The sequence below is a fragment of the Taudactylus pleione genome, unplaced genomic scaffold (assembly GCF_031769625.1).
Source record: "Taudactylus pleione unplaced genomic scaffold, aTauple2 ptg000061l, whole genome shotgun sequence".
NCBI classification, from domain to species: domain Eukaryota; kingdom Metazoa; phylum Chordata; class Amphibia; order Anura; family Myobatrachidae; genus Taudactylus; species Taudactylus pleione.
Window position 1 is genome coordinate 7,289,639 of NW_028284463.1, and position 17,234 is coordinate 7,306,872.

A 17,234-nucleotide genomic window follows, 5' to 3' on the forward strand; every position below is an offset into this window, starting at 1 on the left:
AAATTCTGATTGTTAATCTATATATTAATATAGAATAAATATTCTTATAAAGCCCGTGATTAAGCGATCCAAACTGAATGTGTATTTCTTGTTTGCTGTATCAAGCAGTATTTTTGTACTACTTAGGTAATAATTATATTGCTGTGCTACTTAGTTTCCAAAAGTTTGTAATTTGGAAACTAAGTAGCAGAGTAAGTATTTGTCAAGGAAATATTTATCCTTGTTAAACAAAATTGTCTGCTAAAGGACCTCTATTACTTGCTTCATAAACTCAATGTTGGAATCTTAGTTGTGTTATTATGGACAGACTGCCTGAAATAGCATGGATTATCACAACTTTATGTTCTGTACATTACATCATAAGATTAGGTAACTGCCTTCAAAAACTTGTAATCAAAATGTGCATCAGCATTAGGCTTAGCACTACCAAATGCCATCTACATAACTGTTCACAGAGAGCCCTGTACTGTAGTTGTGGGGATATATTCTCCCTGGACCAGGTACTAATAGTGACAGCCATGTATAAAGACAACCAATAGGCTGAAAAAAAGGTGTGGGGGGTGACTAAGCAGCCAGTAAGTAACCTAGCAGGCCAATCACAGGAATAAATGAGAGGTTGTATGCATGGATAAAGTTGACTATCTCAGTACCACAAACCAGACCCCCACAACAGACTGCAGAGTTTGCAAACTAAAGCATGCAAGAAGTGAAACAAAATATGGGCAGCAGAAATAAGTGGTAACGTTTGCCACTGATTACAGCAGTACACAGCCCAAACCATGTACCCTCCTGGTAAATGCAAGCACAAGCAATATTACATATAAATGGGGGAGAAAAGAAATAATGGAACTGAACCAAAACAAAAAATCCTCAGAGTCCAAAGTGGAAGTAGGAAGCACTACATGGAACCCACCATCTGGGAAAGAAACTCTCTCACAGGAAAACCCAAAGGAAACCATAAAGGTCCCAGAGAAGGGAACATACAGTATGTCCGTAAAGGATCATATGCTGAACACATGCACCAGGTGTACACTGACCACACAACTGTACTGCTGGAGTTATTAATGGCAAGGACAGAGAATAGGAACCCCAATGTAAACTATCAACAACTGTCAAAGCAACTTAGGCAAATACAGTAAGTGAGAGCATTGAGTATCATCAATTATCACCCAACAAGTTGGTGAACTATAAATCAGGCTCGTGTGGGACAAAGATGTGGGCAATAAGATTAGCCACAGTATCTGAGTAGGCCAAAGTGTGGACAGCCACTACATACACTATGCCACCATGTATCACTAGTCAGTGTAAATGCACCAGAATATGCAGGCACCACAATCAACTGTACCATCAACTATAAAAGGCACCAGTGATAGATTTTTGAAGACAAATCTACTGTGGACCTTTAGTTTTGCTTGGGAGTGTCTACTGTTTTATTTATGTATTTATTTAAAATTGTATGTGGATCCCCCACTGCATCCAGTGCAGCAGTGACAAAGAGGCAGCATCAGCAATAGGTATATTGGGTTATGCGGAAGCACCCAACAGAGCTCTCTGTGCTGAAATATATGGGAGCAGGGCGCTTTTTGTAGGTAAAAACTGGAGCTGGCAAGGGATCATTGCAACAACAAAGAAAGGCAGGATGATGGCCCTGGAACCCACATGGATGGGAATAAGAATAAGCCCTTAATTCACAAGCGGTGCAGTAGCATATACCTCCATAGCAAGCCATCCAGTGGTATGGATGCTGAAGGTACTACAGAAGACATGTAATGTATATAATATATATATATATATATATATATATATATATATATATAATCAGACATATATACAAAATACAAAATTTGGACTTAGGTAAGTTTCATTTAATAATTATCACATATTCATGTATTGATTTATTCATCATATATATATATATATATATATATATATAATATATATATATATATATATATATATATATATGTATATATATATATATATATACATATATATATATTATATGTAATCAAATATATAATATACATTTTTATGTATACAGGGCCTGACTCATAACGGATCACTATTGTGATCACAGCTGCAATTATGCACAGAGGTCCACTGTGAAAGTATGCTTATGACTGCAAACACAATGCCATCACACAGCCGGCATAGAGATGCCCACTACTTCCCACTACTGCATTTGCACATCTGTAATACCTTGCAGTCCTCCAATTACATCGGTAACATCGAGTAACATTGGTCCATCACGCAGAGTTACAACAGGTCTGACCTTACTTAAAAATTGCTAAACTCGTAGTATGCAGGGAGTACTCAATTTACGTATGCTGTCGTAATGGCTAATTTATGCACACCCATGCAAATGTATTCAAACACACTGACACACCTGCGTTTCTCTGACCACCTCCCATCAACCCCCACAAATGCTCACTTCCTGTCATTCACACTGCTATGGGTCTGCATGATATCTGTGATTGCAGATGTATGCACAGTACAGTATGCAACAATCGTATGATTGCATGCATAATCACACTTGCGCTGGGTAATGAATCAGAACCACAGTCACATATATATATATATATATATATATATTTATTATTATTTAAACTCTGGAGGTTTAAGGGCAGCCACATAAAATTGGGGCCCCTATAAAACTTTGGTCACAGGTTGCAGCAAATCACGTTTCAAAATGGCACCCATCCATGTGAGCTCTGCCCACCAGGAGTATACGGGCCCCCCCACAATATTGCAGTTGCCGGTGGCTGGGCTTCTGGCTGTGACTTCAACAGCTTGCCAGAGCCCCAATGCCACCATCAAAGCACTGGCAGGTAGAGGAGAGCTGCACATGGCCAGCTGGAAGGGAGGCAGACTGAGTAAAAATAGGACATATGCTCTCAGGTTTGTTTCATTTGGCCATAATCATGGGAAACCAGAGCCCCAGTGACACAGAGAATGGTCTGGGGAGACAGGACATGCAAGTTGGCAGGATATGGAAAAATCCTCAAAGCTGGACCATGCAGAAACCAATGTCAGGGAGGATATTTTTGCTGCTTTAGTTGAATGAGCCATGACTGATCTCACCACAGAACAAATGGAGGTGATGGGGTGTGGGAGTTGGGGGTGCAGTGCAGTAAGAAAGAGAGAGGGACAGAAGGAAAAAGCAAGGAGGAATAAAAGTAAGGAGAGAGATATCTAGAAAGAATGGTGGAGGGAAGCAAAGAAGAAAATGCGTATAAAAGTTACATCAAACACCATACACATGGAAAACAGACAGTGGTTAATTAGTTCTTTACTATCCAGTCATCAGAAAATAAAGAGACCTGAGTCCCTCCACAACAGACACCACAAGACTCATAAGGCCCAGCTCCACCTCCTTCTAGCTAACTGATTGGCCAGCCACAATAGTCACAAAAGTGTCATCATAAGGAGTCTTATTCCAGCCTATGAGCCTAGGCTCTGCATCAGTGTTCAACCCTAGTTCAGTCTATATATTGTCTTTCAGACCAATAGATCAAAATGTGAAGATTCAAATTCTTGTTACACCTCAGACTGCATTCTAAAAAACCAAGGAATATATAAATCTATTCTGTTATTAAACATCTCTAATCATCTCATACAGGACAAATAATAAAACAATGGGTGCTATGTTATTTAGAATATATAATATAAAGTGTGTACAGCACTCATCTGCTGCCTTTATAACAGCAAGATCTGGAATCCTGCAATAATTTAATCCAATAAGAAAATAATAATACAGGCTCTGCTTTTGAGATGTTTTGTATAAAAAAATATGTTAATTTAGTAAAAACACTTAACCTATTCATACACATGAAGTGAAAAACACATATATAGCTGCATAAAACCACAGTACAATATATCATATAATTGAAATTTTTTAACTCTGTGGCTACAGAACCAAAAATAAAACATAAATGCATTCAGAAATAGTCTAATGTTCCACCCAACCATGTTAGTGCAAAGCTTTTACTTGGGGGAGTTTGGATATTACACAGTATCCTTGCACTTTTTTTATTTGCTACAGTATATAACATATATGGATAGTCTTAGGCACTCAATGGTTAGTACAGCTGTTTTAGTCATATTAGTTAGAAACAGTGGACACCAGTATCACCATGGCAAAGCTGTCCCTCAACAATTCAGTATATTTAACTTGTGTCACTTATGAATGCAGTTCTTAAATAAATGGCCATAGTATGCAATTACTGTGCCTTCAATATTCCTTGATTGTGTCAAGGGGGTGTGCTGTCACTCACCATCGTCAGCATGCCCCCTTTGGTGCGAGACCCCGAGCGACGGCTACCCCGTCACTCGCCGGGTCTTGCGCATGCACACGACGGAGCTCCCTCCATCGTGCGCATGCACATTTGGGTACCATCGACCCGCTTGCGAGCGTCCTGCGCTCGCGAGCGGGTCTGAATGAGACCCAGTGTTTTTGCCAAAACCAAAACATAGGGATCCATGCAAATCTCTGATTCATATACCTTCAATGAATAAAAACATTTTTTGCAAACACAGGTTTCTATGTACTATGATTAGTAGAGAGATAAAGTGGATGGAGATAAAGAACCAACCAATCAGCTCCTAACTGTAATTTCTTAAACCCAGACTGCAAAGTGAAAATTAGGAGCAGATTGGTTGATACTTTATTTCTCTCCTAGTACATAGACCCAACAATGACTGATCTGAATGTGAGATTGGTGGCGGCTGTATGTTCACTTGCCCGGTGTCAGCGAGGAGCAGCACCAGGGTTACACAAGAGAACAGGCTCCTTTCATTGAAATAACCCAGCATCTTCAAGGAATAGTGCTGGGTCTGATCTGGGAAGGGGGGTGTGAGTGGCTGGAAGGGAGCAGATGGGTCTGATCTGGGAGAGAGGGGTGTGAGTGACTAGGAGGGAGTGGGTGGGTCTGATCTTGAAAAGGGGAGTGTGAGTGACTGGGAGGAAGTGGTCGGGTCTGATCTGGGAAAGGGGGTGTGAGTGGCTGGGGGGGAGTGGGCAGAGGCTGCCTTTTCTCTTCCCTGGCAGTGCGGGGGGTTACACAGGAGCACAGGCTCTTTTCAGTACAATAGCCCAGCGTCTGCATGGAGCAGCACCGGGTCTAACCAGTGGTGGTCAGCAGCTTTATTAATTACCACAGGAGCACAGGCACCTTTCATAGTAACAGCCCAGCATCTGAAAGGAGCAGCACACGGTCTGAACAGTAGAGAGGGGGGTGAGTGGCTAGGGGAAAGCAGGCATAGACTTCCCTGGCAGCATAGGGGTTACACAGTAGCACAGGCTCCATTTAGTCTTATAACCCAGCATCTGTGAGGAGCAGCGCCGGGTGTGTGTGTGGAGGAAGGGGGTAGGCGCCGGGCTGGCTGATCACTGTGCCCAGCAGTGATCAGTGTATACGATTAGAATACGTAGTTGCAGAGGGACCAGGAGGTCCCTCTGGGCTGGGGCTGGTGGCTGCAGGAAGATTATCCCCCAACAGCCACCCACAGGGCCTTTCTGACTGGTCATATCAAATACGACCATGTCAGGGAAAGCCCAGTCTGGAATGGTCGTATTTAATACGACAGTGCCAGGTAAGTGGTTAATGCAGAGAAGCAAGTTTCCATTTGCATGGAAATGCTGATATTGTCCTGTTATTGTCCTGTTCCTTGAAATACTAGGGGACATCAGCTGAGTTGAATATGTGATTCCAATGAGCAGAAAAGTACATTTACAGTATATTACTTTTATTCCATTAGTAAACCTGAAGTTTAATACTTGTTATGCTTGACCGGGTGTAAAGCACTGCCCATACATGGAACCAAGGCCCTGATTCAGAGCCGGACGTCTGACAGATCGCTCGCTCTGAATCAGGGCCGGGCTGTTTTCTTTTTTGAAAGGCCTCCTGGCCGCTCACATAGCTGTGGGTGACCACCCACAGCTATAGCGAGTGGCCAAAATGATGGTCATGATGGTCAAGACCATCGCAACCATCGGACTTGCGACGAGACCCTTGCGGTAGGGTCTCATGGCCGCAAGCCCTGGAGTGCTTTTGGGTCTATCAGAGCCAAAAGCACTCCCACTGACATCACTTGTGATGTCAGTTTGGCCGGCCCCAGATGGTAGGCGTTCCCATGGGAACGCCTCTGTCTGGGCAGCCACGCCCCTGGCACACCCTCCAAAGGGGGGCGTGCTGTCACTCACCATTGACAGCATGCCCCCTTTGTAACAAGACCCATAGCGACGGCTTGGCCATCGTTATTCGGGTCTCAGAGGTGACTCCGTCATGCGCATGCACACTTGGGCAACATCGACCTGCTTGCGAGCGCTCAGCGCTCGCGAGTGGGTCTGAATTAGGCCCCAAGATTGGGGTAGAGAGCAGCCAGAAGCAAGGTAATCAGATCATTAGGACACAGTAACACAAAAGAGAAATGTGCTCCTCTTGCAGTCAGTGACTTGTCCTATTGTCTGTGTAACACAGGACAGCATCACATGTAACAGGGTCAACATTATACGGCAGTATAATAGGAAATAGAAACAAGCAGGAGTCACACACTGGTCGCACAGAGAGTGACTATAATATGAGGCTCCTGGGTAGTTTATGTTTCAAATGCACATTTACAGGATAAATAAGGATTTGCAACCAATTAGTTTCTTTTGATATTAGCTGATAAAACATTTCTGACACAATAGCTTAATGTTAAAAAATCAGGGTCCTGCACAGCATTTTTGTGAATCCCAAACAGTTATTTTAAATTACATAAAGTTCATATAGGACATTCTCTATTCTGCAGTCAGTAATGTGCTCAGCTACTGTATTGCATCTACAGGTCTATACTAGGATGTGATGCAACTTACTGTATTATTATCAAGGTTAGAGAGGGTCACAGCTGACAGGCAGGGCCAAAAATAATTGTACAACAGATGGAATTATATCTTATAACGTTCCATTATAATCACACATTATCTCTGTAATGCAGTCTGTATACAGTCTCTGCATTCACCAGACATCAGATATGGGAATTACCACACAGACATTGCAGATTCCTGCCCACATTAACCTGGCACTGTCCCTGCTGTATGCACCTTTCTCTGTCTTCATTTGTTTGTGTGTTTTCCCTTGTAATAAACCCTCCGCTTACATTTATTTAGCTTAATCAGCATAAAATTAAATCTTGTCATATTTATACAGGTGTATATTTTTTAGATATTTAAATATTCCACATTTTATTTGTTGTTACCTGTGTTAATTTTGACAAGTATTTTAAATAGAATTTTAGTACTTCAATAAATTCTCTTGAGAAATTAAAGTCAGCATGCCTTTCACTATTGTATGTATTTAATATTCTAGGCTTAGTAGGCTGAGTGAGAATGTGTTATACATAATAATGCCTTAAGTTTGTTAGAACCTGTGTTAGTTTTGACAAGGATTTCAAATTTAGTTTTAGTCTTAGTCATTTCTTTAAAATTGAACACAGATTGACACTGGCTGTTACTATATCACGAAGTTCAGGGCAAACATATATTGTGTGTAATCAGAATTTTCAGACATTGCATCCTACAGTGCTGCTCAAAAAAAGTTACATAGAAAAATAATGGTCTCATCCTGTTATCATAGTTCTATTTTAAAAATACCTCCTTTTTATACTGCTTAATCTTTTACAGTATATTTACTTTTTAGAAATGTCTACTACTGTGACTGACAGAGAACAATGTGTTCTATATATATATATGTGCTTTAAAAAAATAAAAATATTTATGCCACACAAAAATAACCAGTTACATGAACATTGTACATTTGTGGAATAATCACAACTCACCTGTAAATAAGCATAACCTACTGTAGGAGACAGGGAAGGAAGGGACCTTACTTATATACTGTAGTGTAGATCGCAGGACACATGTTATGAGGTTACTATGGGGACTCAAACAAAAAAATAGAATATTACATCACCTGTATACTTTCCCCTTGTGCTTTAATTGTTAACTTTTAACAGTTATGACAAAACTTTCCATTCTGTCTTTCTGTACATTATAGTTTTAGACAAAGTAATAAATAGTGCAAATACAGCTTAATAGGCAATTATAAATTACATGTGTTAGTGTTTTTAATTAAAATTATTATTGATTTGATTTAGTTTCCAGTATAATGTTCTTTCTTGTAAAAATGTAAGATTATTTAAATGTTAATAATGATATCAAATTATACAAAAATGGAATTTATCTATTAAGGAAATATAGACTCTTTCCCAAAATTACATTCACAAGTGAATCTATAGTATAGTGTACAATCTATTATTAGGAGCATGAACTGAGGAGGAGTTGTGGAAAAGTGAGTGTAAGCACACATGGTGATTATAAAATACTATGATCTGTTGTGCCACTACATACTGTCCTAAAATCTTCTATCACCTAAATATTACATTACTCAACTCAACATCAAAAAGACAACTAGGAGAAAAATTACTAAGAATCATGTTGGTGTGCGATCCCAAGTCACATGTCTTCACTGGAACATTTTCCGCAGCAAATCACACATTTACTAAGAAGCATATTTGCCTGACTTTTGGAATTCGATGGTGATACTCAACATGTTGTGGCAAGTGTGTAAGTTCACTCATATTGCAGAAAAATAGTACATGATAATGCAAATTCTGGTATCAACCATACTCGCACATCAATTCTCAAAAGGCGAATGCACTTCTCCATCTAATCAGAGAAAAATCACAACATGTTCGCAAGATGCTTCCCATTGGTTCAAATTCACACATGCTCCTGTTTTATCACCATGACGCAATAAAAAAAACTGCTAAACCACGTGCATTGGTGGTGTGTGTATTGAGTGGAGTTTCACTATGGTTGGAGAGTTTATTTATTTATTTGTAATTGCTCATTGGTTTTATAAGTTGTTTGTTTTATTCTGTTGATTTGTTTTGTCTGATAGTCTGCAATTTTTGTCTTTTGTGATGTACATTTATTCTCTTGCTATTTGTGTTATCAGCCATTTGTTAGAAAGAGTAAAAGGAGAAAACGCATATAATAAAATAAAATTACCATTTCTCTTAAATGGGCCATTAGCCATAGAGGAAACTTGAGTTCTTTAGCAGAAAAATGTTTTTCTTTTAGTGCCATTACATCCACCTTATGGGCATGAAAACTTTTCAGTTCCATTGCAGGCAAATATATAAATAGTCCGAAAACATGGGCCTGTAGCTGCACTGGGGCCTCTGGCAGATGCACCAACAAGTTTAATTGTAAAATAAAACTCACATTACAGTAAAAAAGTGCAAGAACTCACTACTCAGGGGCAGGTACCCACAGCATATGTGACTCCAGCAGCAACACTTGGGTAACAAGCCCTTCCAGTGGGATCTACAGAGGAGCCCTCCCATTGTCCAAAGTTTCAACATCAAATAGGAATACCAGCTAGAGCTGTCCCCAGGTCTCCAGAAGGGGTGGTGGAGAGACGGCAAGCAGATGAAGTAGCCAACAGCATAGGAGCATCCTGTGTCTCCAGAGGAGAATGCCACAGTGAAGTCTGTAGGTTCAGTAATATTTCAGTGGCAATGCACAGTCACAAATATGTTGTCTGTTAGTCTCTCAACAGTCAAGCCTGGTGTCCATAGAGCTCTGAGACCTCTGTAAATTAACTTTTCCCTGTGATTTGAGATTGAGCTCATCAAGCTGTGTGCATATTTAATTCTCATCAAGCCATAACCCTCAAGACTACCTAATTTTAATTTGAATAATTTGGTTCTTGCAACAAGATCAATTTGGATCAAAGTATCCAAATTGTTTTTTTTGTTTGTTTTCTCAAACCTATAAGTGATGGCAGAACCATTATTTGTTATTTTGTAGCATTATAATCTTGTATGCTAAAAAGAAAGTTGGAACTCCTTTCTTGACTTGCTTTATGCAGATAATTTTATACCCCTGAGCTAAGAAAATGTTCCACCAAACATGAGATTGAATCCCAACATGACCACACAGTCTCCAGCGTCAATTGTAAGAGACAGGGTACATCTAGTGACTTTGGTAGCAACCAAGTAATATCTTGAAAGTGTATTCCCTTAGTGAAGTATTTATAGAAAATGTGGTGACATTCTGTCTAATGAGCAGCTAGTCCTCCCAATCTAGAGATTTGTTCAAGTCACTCCCTCAGGCCAGCTCAAATGATTCTGGGGACTATTCTGTATAGGGTGGACTTAAGCGCTAAAGAATGTCTATAGCACCCCTGCAACCCACATAAAATACATAAATACATTTTATTTCAAAATTGTAAGACATTGGAGCTTAGAGAACCAGGTATGAACCCCTTCATTTGCAGGAATGGAAATTGGAGAGATGGGGACATTTTATATTTGTTTAAAAAATCAGAGAATGAGCTTGGATTACAATAATCAGTGATGTGTAATAACCATGATATGTCAGGCAGAATCCATGGCAAGGACAAGCTACCATTTTATCCTGCAGGGCCAATTGGGTGCCTCCATATAGGAGGGGTGAGTGATAATTTCCAAACCATTTTGTTACATAAATCAAGGGTAAATCAAATTGTAGCTAAAAAGTACACCGAGGCTGGCCTGTGGACCATTGTAAGCCATAGCAAGATTCATCTTGTCAGCATAAACATAGAAATTCTAAATATCCACCCATTTGTGAGACCAAGTGCAAATTGACAAGAAAGAATGTGGCTCAGTTGAAATGCAAGCTAAAATAAGGTAATTAGAAATAGACCCAAGCTATACTATAAAAACAGTAATTCTTAATTCTATGTTTTTATCATTCCAGATTAATTTATTGCAAAGCATCTGCAATGAAGACAGGAATGACCATGGGACCAATACAGGGCAATGATTTAAAAAGACTGATCAACCTAGGTAACACATTAATGTTCACTGCATTAATCTGTCTAAACTGAGAATTGAAGAAGGGTCCAAATGTGGTGAGGTCCTTCTTAATAAAGGCCACAAGGGTAAATTGTTGTAAAAAGTTAGTGATAATGTTTCTAGAAATGGAATCCCATATAACATGAATTCAAAGTTTGCCATTGGAACTCAAAGTTAAACTTAAAGGTTTTAGAGACATAAGAGGAATGAAAAGAGCAGCTACCTTAGATTTCAAGTTATTAATTTAGTAACCAGAAACACAACTATAATAGTTAAATATTCTGAAAAAATTGGAGAGGATGACTAAAGGGTTGGTAAGGGTCAATAAAATGGCATCAGCAAAAAGTTATATACATACAGTACATATGGCATATATAATTGGGTGAAGTGGGCATCTCTGTCTCATGCCATTATGATGAAAGCAAAGGTAATAATTCCATTGGTTAAACTTGTTGATGAAAGAGCAAAAAGCAACCCTGAAAAGTAAAATTCAGCTTTTTAAAAAAACATAATGGGCCACAATAGCTTAGCAAAGGCCTTCTCAACATCTAATGCTAATATGACTGATGGAATTGTACATTTATTAAGTTGGGAGATATGGTTTATAATAACTCTGGTGTTTACCAGTGAATTATGCATAGGGAAAACCCTTCAAATACATTATGCCACATATTTAATAAACCTGTTTACCAGCACTTTTGCAAAGAGCTTAATGTTTACTACAGTGTATGTCTGTATTCAAGAGTGAGATCAGTAAATAATTTGAACAGTTAGTGGGGTCCTTATAGGGCTTGGAGAGCATATATGTCATGACTTTATGAGTTTGATAATTCTTGAGCTAGCTGTATATGTTGGAGTGGTTAATGTTATAGGATGCACATGTGATATATATTATGCTGGATGCAGTTCTAGGCATTTGAGAGATTGAATGTCTAAGGATTTTTAGAATATAAAAAAGGGATTATAGACCCCTTACTTATTTTACTGAATTTAAAAATGCTCATGGCTATTCAGAAAAATATATGACAATTTAATTAGGCAGAAAACATTAATTACTATGTGTCCTGGGGCCTGAAATTCTGAATTTGAGGTAAAATAGTTTCTTTGAATATTGGTAATTGTTGTGACTCTATTACTGGTCTTTTCCCTTTTATTATATTTATTTTAAATGTAAAAATATATACAAATATAAGGAATTTGTATTCAATTAATTATATACCAGGTTTATTTTATACATAAGGTCAATCTAATAAACAGATGTGTCCACATACACCTTAGCTCCGTGCGCTTCAAGTTGTGTTAATCATAACGCATGAGCACAGTGTGACTCAGTAGCACCGAGTATGTTTCGTGCAACTTTTTACCTTCAAATGCAACTTAATTGTCAAGCGATGTGAATTTCTTGCACACGCAGCTTCTGCTGATTAAAATGATATGCGACTTGTTTACAGTATATTCTGTGGGTGACTGTGGGGACATCAGCATGCGAGGTACTACGTTACAGTGTCAGTGCTGTGCAAATAAGACACATTTGAAGTCACACAAAAAGACACTCTGCGCTACCGAGTCACGCCATGGCATGGTGCGACTATAAGGTTTGTTTAACTCACAAGGAAGTAAGATGTATGTGGACACATCTGTAATATCACTCAATTTAAAGAAATAGACAAACACAGATTCTTGCCTTATACAGTATATGGATAGTGGATGTAAAGTACTGTAAGTGATGTAAATTGTAAATAATTTTAACTAGTGGAGTTATTTAGATTCTTCCAAATATATATTCTTAAGGGGATAATAATATACAGTACCAATTCATAAGTAACTAAGAGCCACTTTAATATGTCTTATAAAATAATTATAAATGTTGATTACTGCATTATGTATGTATATAAAAAGCTGTATACACTGTTATTTTATTTAATATTTCTATTGTATTTTATATTTGTCTAATTTGATGAAACTGGAGATAGGAATCTAGGAGGTGTAATTATTAACCTGTATATAGTCAGTGTCACCGATGATCGCCAGCTTTGACCAAAGGATTTAAAGTGGCAAGATAAATAAATGCCCAAACAGGTTGGTGTTACATGTATTTCTGTTACTGTTCTAAATTCGTTGATCAAAGCATCTGATCATTGGTGGCTCTGACAAACTGCAGTTTAGTAAATTTTTTCCTAGATTTATAAAAAAAAAAAAAAACTGACTTAAGTTACCATTTTGTCAAGTTGAATCATGGCATTTATTTATTTTAAAGTCTATTGGCTTAATTTGGAATGCAAGGAAGTACTTTTCCCTCACTTCTGGTGCAGCCAATAACCTTAATTTCCACTATCATAGAAGGAAAGAAAGCTGAAGTTTATTTAAGTTCCAGTTTGTATCTAATAGTATTGTGGAACATGTGATCATTAATTAGTTTTGCGATTGGAAATTTGCACCAATAAATAGGTCTTTGACCTCAGTGCTACTACTGGTGGGGAAAACGTTCAACACTTGGACAAATCACATGAGTGGAGTAAAGGAAAGGATTTTCGATAAACTCCAAAATATACTATCAAGGTAGAAATTACTTGTGACATTAGTAAGAACCCAGATCTTCTCTGATTTAGATACAGAACATTACTTTTTTTTTCATTTCCTATCTGTAGGAGTCTAACCATGTATAATCCTGTGTGATGTGATATTTATTGAACCTCCCTCGTAGAATATACTGGAGAATAATTTATATCTAAATATACACTAACAGTACATAAAAGAGATATGTCACTATATTAAAAATATTTTGATACATTAGCTGAGAATGACACACCAGCTGAAATTTATATATTGTGTATTAAATATAATAGTGCCTATACACATGGGGCCAAATGTAATACGGTGTCAGTTTTGGTAAATTGCGAGTTTGGTGCTAAAATCGCAATTTTTCACAACTCTCCAATGTAATAGGGTGTCTGTTAACTAAAACTCACATTTTTCAGAGTTACTAAAACTCCCCATTCTCAAACTCACATCCAGATGTTTCACATTGAAAACAATCAACTTGCCCAATGTAACAGAGTGTCTGTTTCACCATTGAAGTCTATGGGAGACACAGGCTGGTCGCATTCAGCTAATCAGGGAGCTGCTCCGATGGAGATGCTCCCTGATTGGCTGGCGGTCTCTTCAATGATGGGGCACACATGTGCCCCGGTCATTTACATGGAGCAAAGGTATGTGTACACACATACCTTTGCTCAGTCTGCATGGTTCATTTTTTTTGGCGTTTATTATATTTTAACCCCTGGATTGCCTACTTGGACAAGTGGATGTGATCTACGCATAGGAGAGGTGAGTATGGATTTTTTTTCAGGTACCCCTATGGATCACTTCGGATACTAGGTGAGTATGTGTGAGTGTGAGTGTGCATGTATGTTTTATTAAAATTTTACTTTCACAGTATATGTTTATTTATTTACGTATTTCTTTAGTTGTGGAACTACAAGTGCCAGCGGGCCCATAATGCGGTTCTCCAAATACCAGCATGCAGGGGAGTCTTTCTGGTACTTGTGGTTCTACAACTAAAGACAATATGGAAACTTTAATTTTACACTTTACACTAACAGTATCAACCCGGCACCCATGACCATAGGTTACTGGGGATAGCCCCAGGCTATCAGTCTAGGCATGGGGTGCCCTGGAGAGGGGTACCCCTTTTTTGGGGGCTACATAACTCCCAGGGGTTCCCCGGCCTGGATTGACTAGTGGTCAGGGATAATGCTTTGGCTGGGACAACCGGTGAAAGGTTTTCCCTGGCTGTGGCATTAACCGCCCACTAGACATAGTTCGGTGCTGGTTTTGGAATTTTCAGGGGACCCCTACTCGTTTTGTCCCCTGATTTTCTAGAACCTGGACCAGCTCGACAAAGCCCTGTGCTGGTTCTTAATATACAGGGGCCCCCTACGCATTTTGGCCCCTGTATTTTTAGAACCAGAACAGGATTTATAAAGCCCGGGGCTGGTAAGGCTTTATGGGAGGGGGTGCATGTGTTTTTTTTTTAAAACACACGAAGAAGCCATCACTTATCCCACTGATCTGTGATGGCTTCTCTAAAACTCGCACCTTTTAATGTCAGTTTACATAGGGAAAAACTCTCCTACACTCGCAAATGCAGTAGCCTCAAGCTGAAAAGTTTGCAGGCTATTGAATTTGCGAGTTTCAGTACAAACTCGCACTTTTTGATAGTGCGAAAAAGTGCGAGTTTGTACTGTTACTAAAACTGACTACCTATTACATTTGGCCCATGGTGTTCAAAGTCTGATTTGGGATTACATTTTTTATAAGCAATTTGCATTGTGTATACACATAAGCAAATTAAATTATTCTGATAAACAGTGAATACAGAGCTATGTGTGCTTTATTTTAAAAAAATATTTCAAAATATGTGTGGATCACACCTTGTACCTCTGATTGTGATGCAATTTAAATTACTAAGTATGGAACCCATTAAAAGGGGATAAATATGATATAATGTTATGAGAGGACTAAAACATGGAATTTAGATAACCCTGTGATTAATGTGGGTGTCCATACTATTCGTTGCAATACATTGTGTATCAGGGTCAAATATCTATGATTAGACACTATCTACTATAAATATACTTAGCCATAATTAATATTATTGATTACACCCTGTCATGGCTAACATTGTCTTTATTTACATTATACATATATTGTGACTGTGACAGTACCCGAGATTTTACAGTGGTAAGATATGGTCCCATTGATCCAAAATCTTATCAGTATCCTCTGTCACTCAGAGTAATAACAATAAAGAGCATTTCTCCATGAGGTGTCTGGCAGTCCTGTATCTTATAAAATAAACATTGGAATTACTGTGTTGTATGCACATATTTGTATATTGTGGATAGCACTTGCTTTAAATCAAACATGCAAAACATAAAAGCTAAATATTTACTTTTAGAATATGTTATTTATGTCCACAGTATAATAATCTGTTACAAATCTAAATGATTTTTATTAATAATCATATGGTACTAAAGCTATACAAAGTTCAAGTGATAATAGAGTATTAATGTGATAACAGTACATTTAGCTGTCAGTTTAAAATGCACTTATTTTTACTCCTAGTAGTCTCAGCAGAACACTTTTCACATCTTTATTCCGTAGACTGTAGATCAGGGGGTTTATCATGGGTGTAACAACTGCGTACAGAACTGTATATACTGGTTCTAGGACATTGGAGTATTCTGATGTCGGCATCATGTATGCACAGAAACCTGCTATATAGAACATAATGATGAGGGTAAGGTGGGATGAGCAGGTGGAGAAGGCTTTTTTTCTTCCATCCTTAGATTTTATCTGCAAGATGACCCTGATAATTTTTATATAAGAAGTCACACTGAACATAAATGGGAAAAGTACTAATACCAAAATGTCCAGATAGATTACAGTATAAAACTCATCACTGCCAGCACAGGAGATGTTAATCAGAGCTTTGGGATCACAGAAAAACTGGTGTATGGTGTGTGACTGACAGAAGGACATGTGTAAGGCTGGGATTGTAAATAGAAATGAATGAAACAATCCTAATATCCAAGCAGCAGAGGCCAATAAAATACAGTTTTTCATATTTAGTATACTGTGATAGTGTAGAGGATCACATATAGCCACATATCGGTCATATGCCATAATGAATATAAGAATATCTTCTGTGGAAGCAGCCAAAATATAACAGTACATCTGGGTGAAGCACTGTATGAAGGACATTGTATTATCTCCAGATAATAACATGTACAGCAGCTTAGGGACAGTAGTGGTTGTATAACAGATATCTACTAAGGCCAGGTTACAGAGAAATACATACATGGGTGAGTGTAACTGATCATCAATATATATCACTGTAATTATAATGCAATTAATGAGTACTCCAAATATATATAGGAAGAAAAACACGCTGGTAGTTAATGATGTATATCCAGATTTTGCAGAAAATGGTACCAAGTTGAATTCATTAATATAATTCTTGTTCCCCATGCTATATTCAGGTTATTCTGCAAGGAGACATTATTATTACTGTTAGTGGTTACTCTGTTGGATACATATTGTTGGGTTAGAGATTAGCAAGTATGTGGTACATTAGTAATTGTGCATCCTGTAAGCTTTTGTCCAGCAGTCTGAAGTCATATCTGAGAAAATAAAATAAGAAAGATAGAAACTAAAATAAATAAAAATAGAATAGCATTTTTGCTGACCATCGCACCATCCTGACCTAGGTGTCTGTCTACAGACTAAGTACAACCCTCACAGTAAATCAATTATGTGAAAAGTAGAAAAGCAGAACAATGAAT

At 38.2% G+C, this 17,234-nt stretch overlaps 1 protein-coding gene across 1 annotated transcript; it reads right to left on the reverse strand.

Annotated features, from left to right (window-relative positions):
* Positions 1 to 15,987: 15,987 nt before the first annotated feature.
* On the reverse strand, positions 15,988 to 16,920 carry LOC148534984 (olfactory receptor 1468-like). Its single transcript, XM_088464856.1, has one exon. The coding sequence runs from the start codon at positions 16,918 to 16,920 to the stop codon at positions 15,988 to 15,990; it is 933 nt and encodes a 310-aa protein (XP_088320982.1).
* Positions 16,921 to 17,234: the final 314 nt, after the last annotated feature.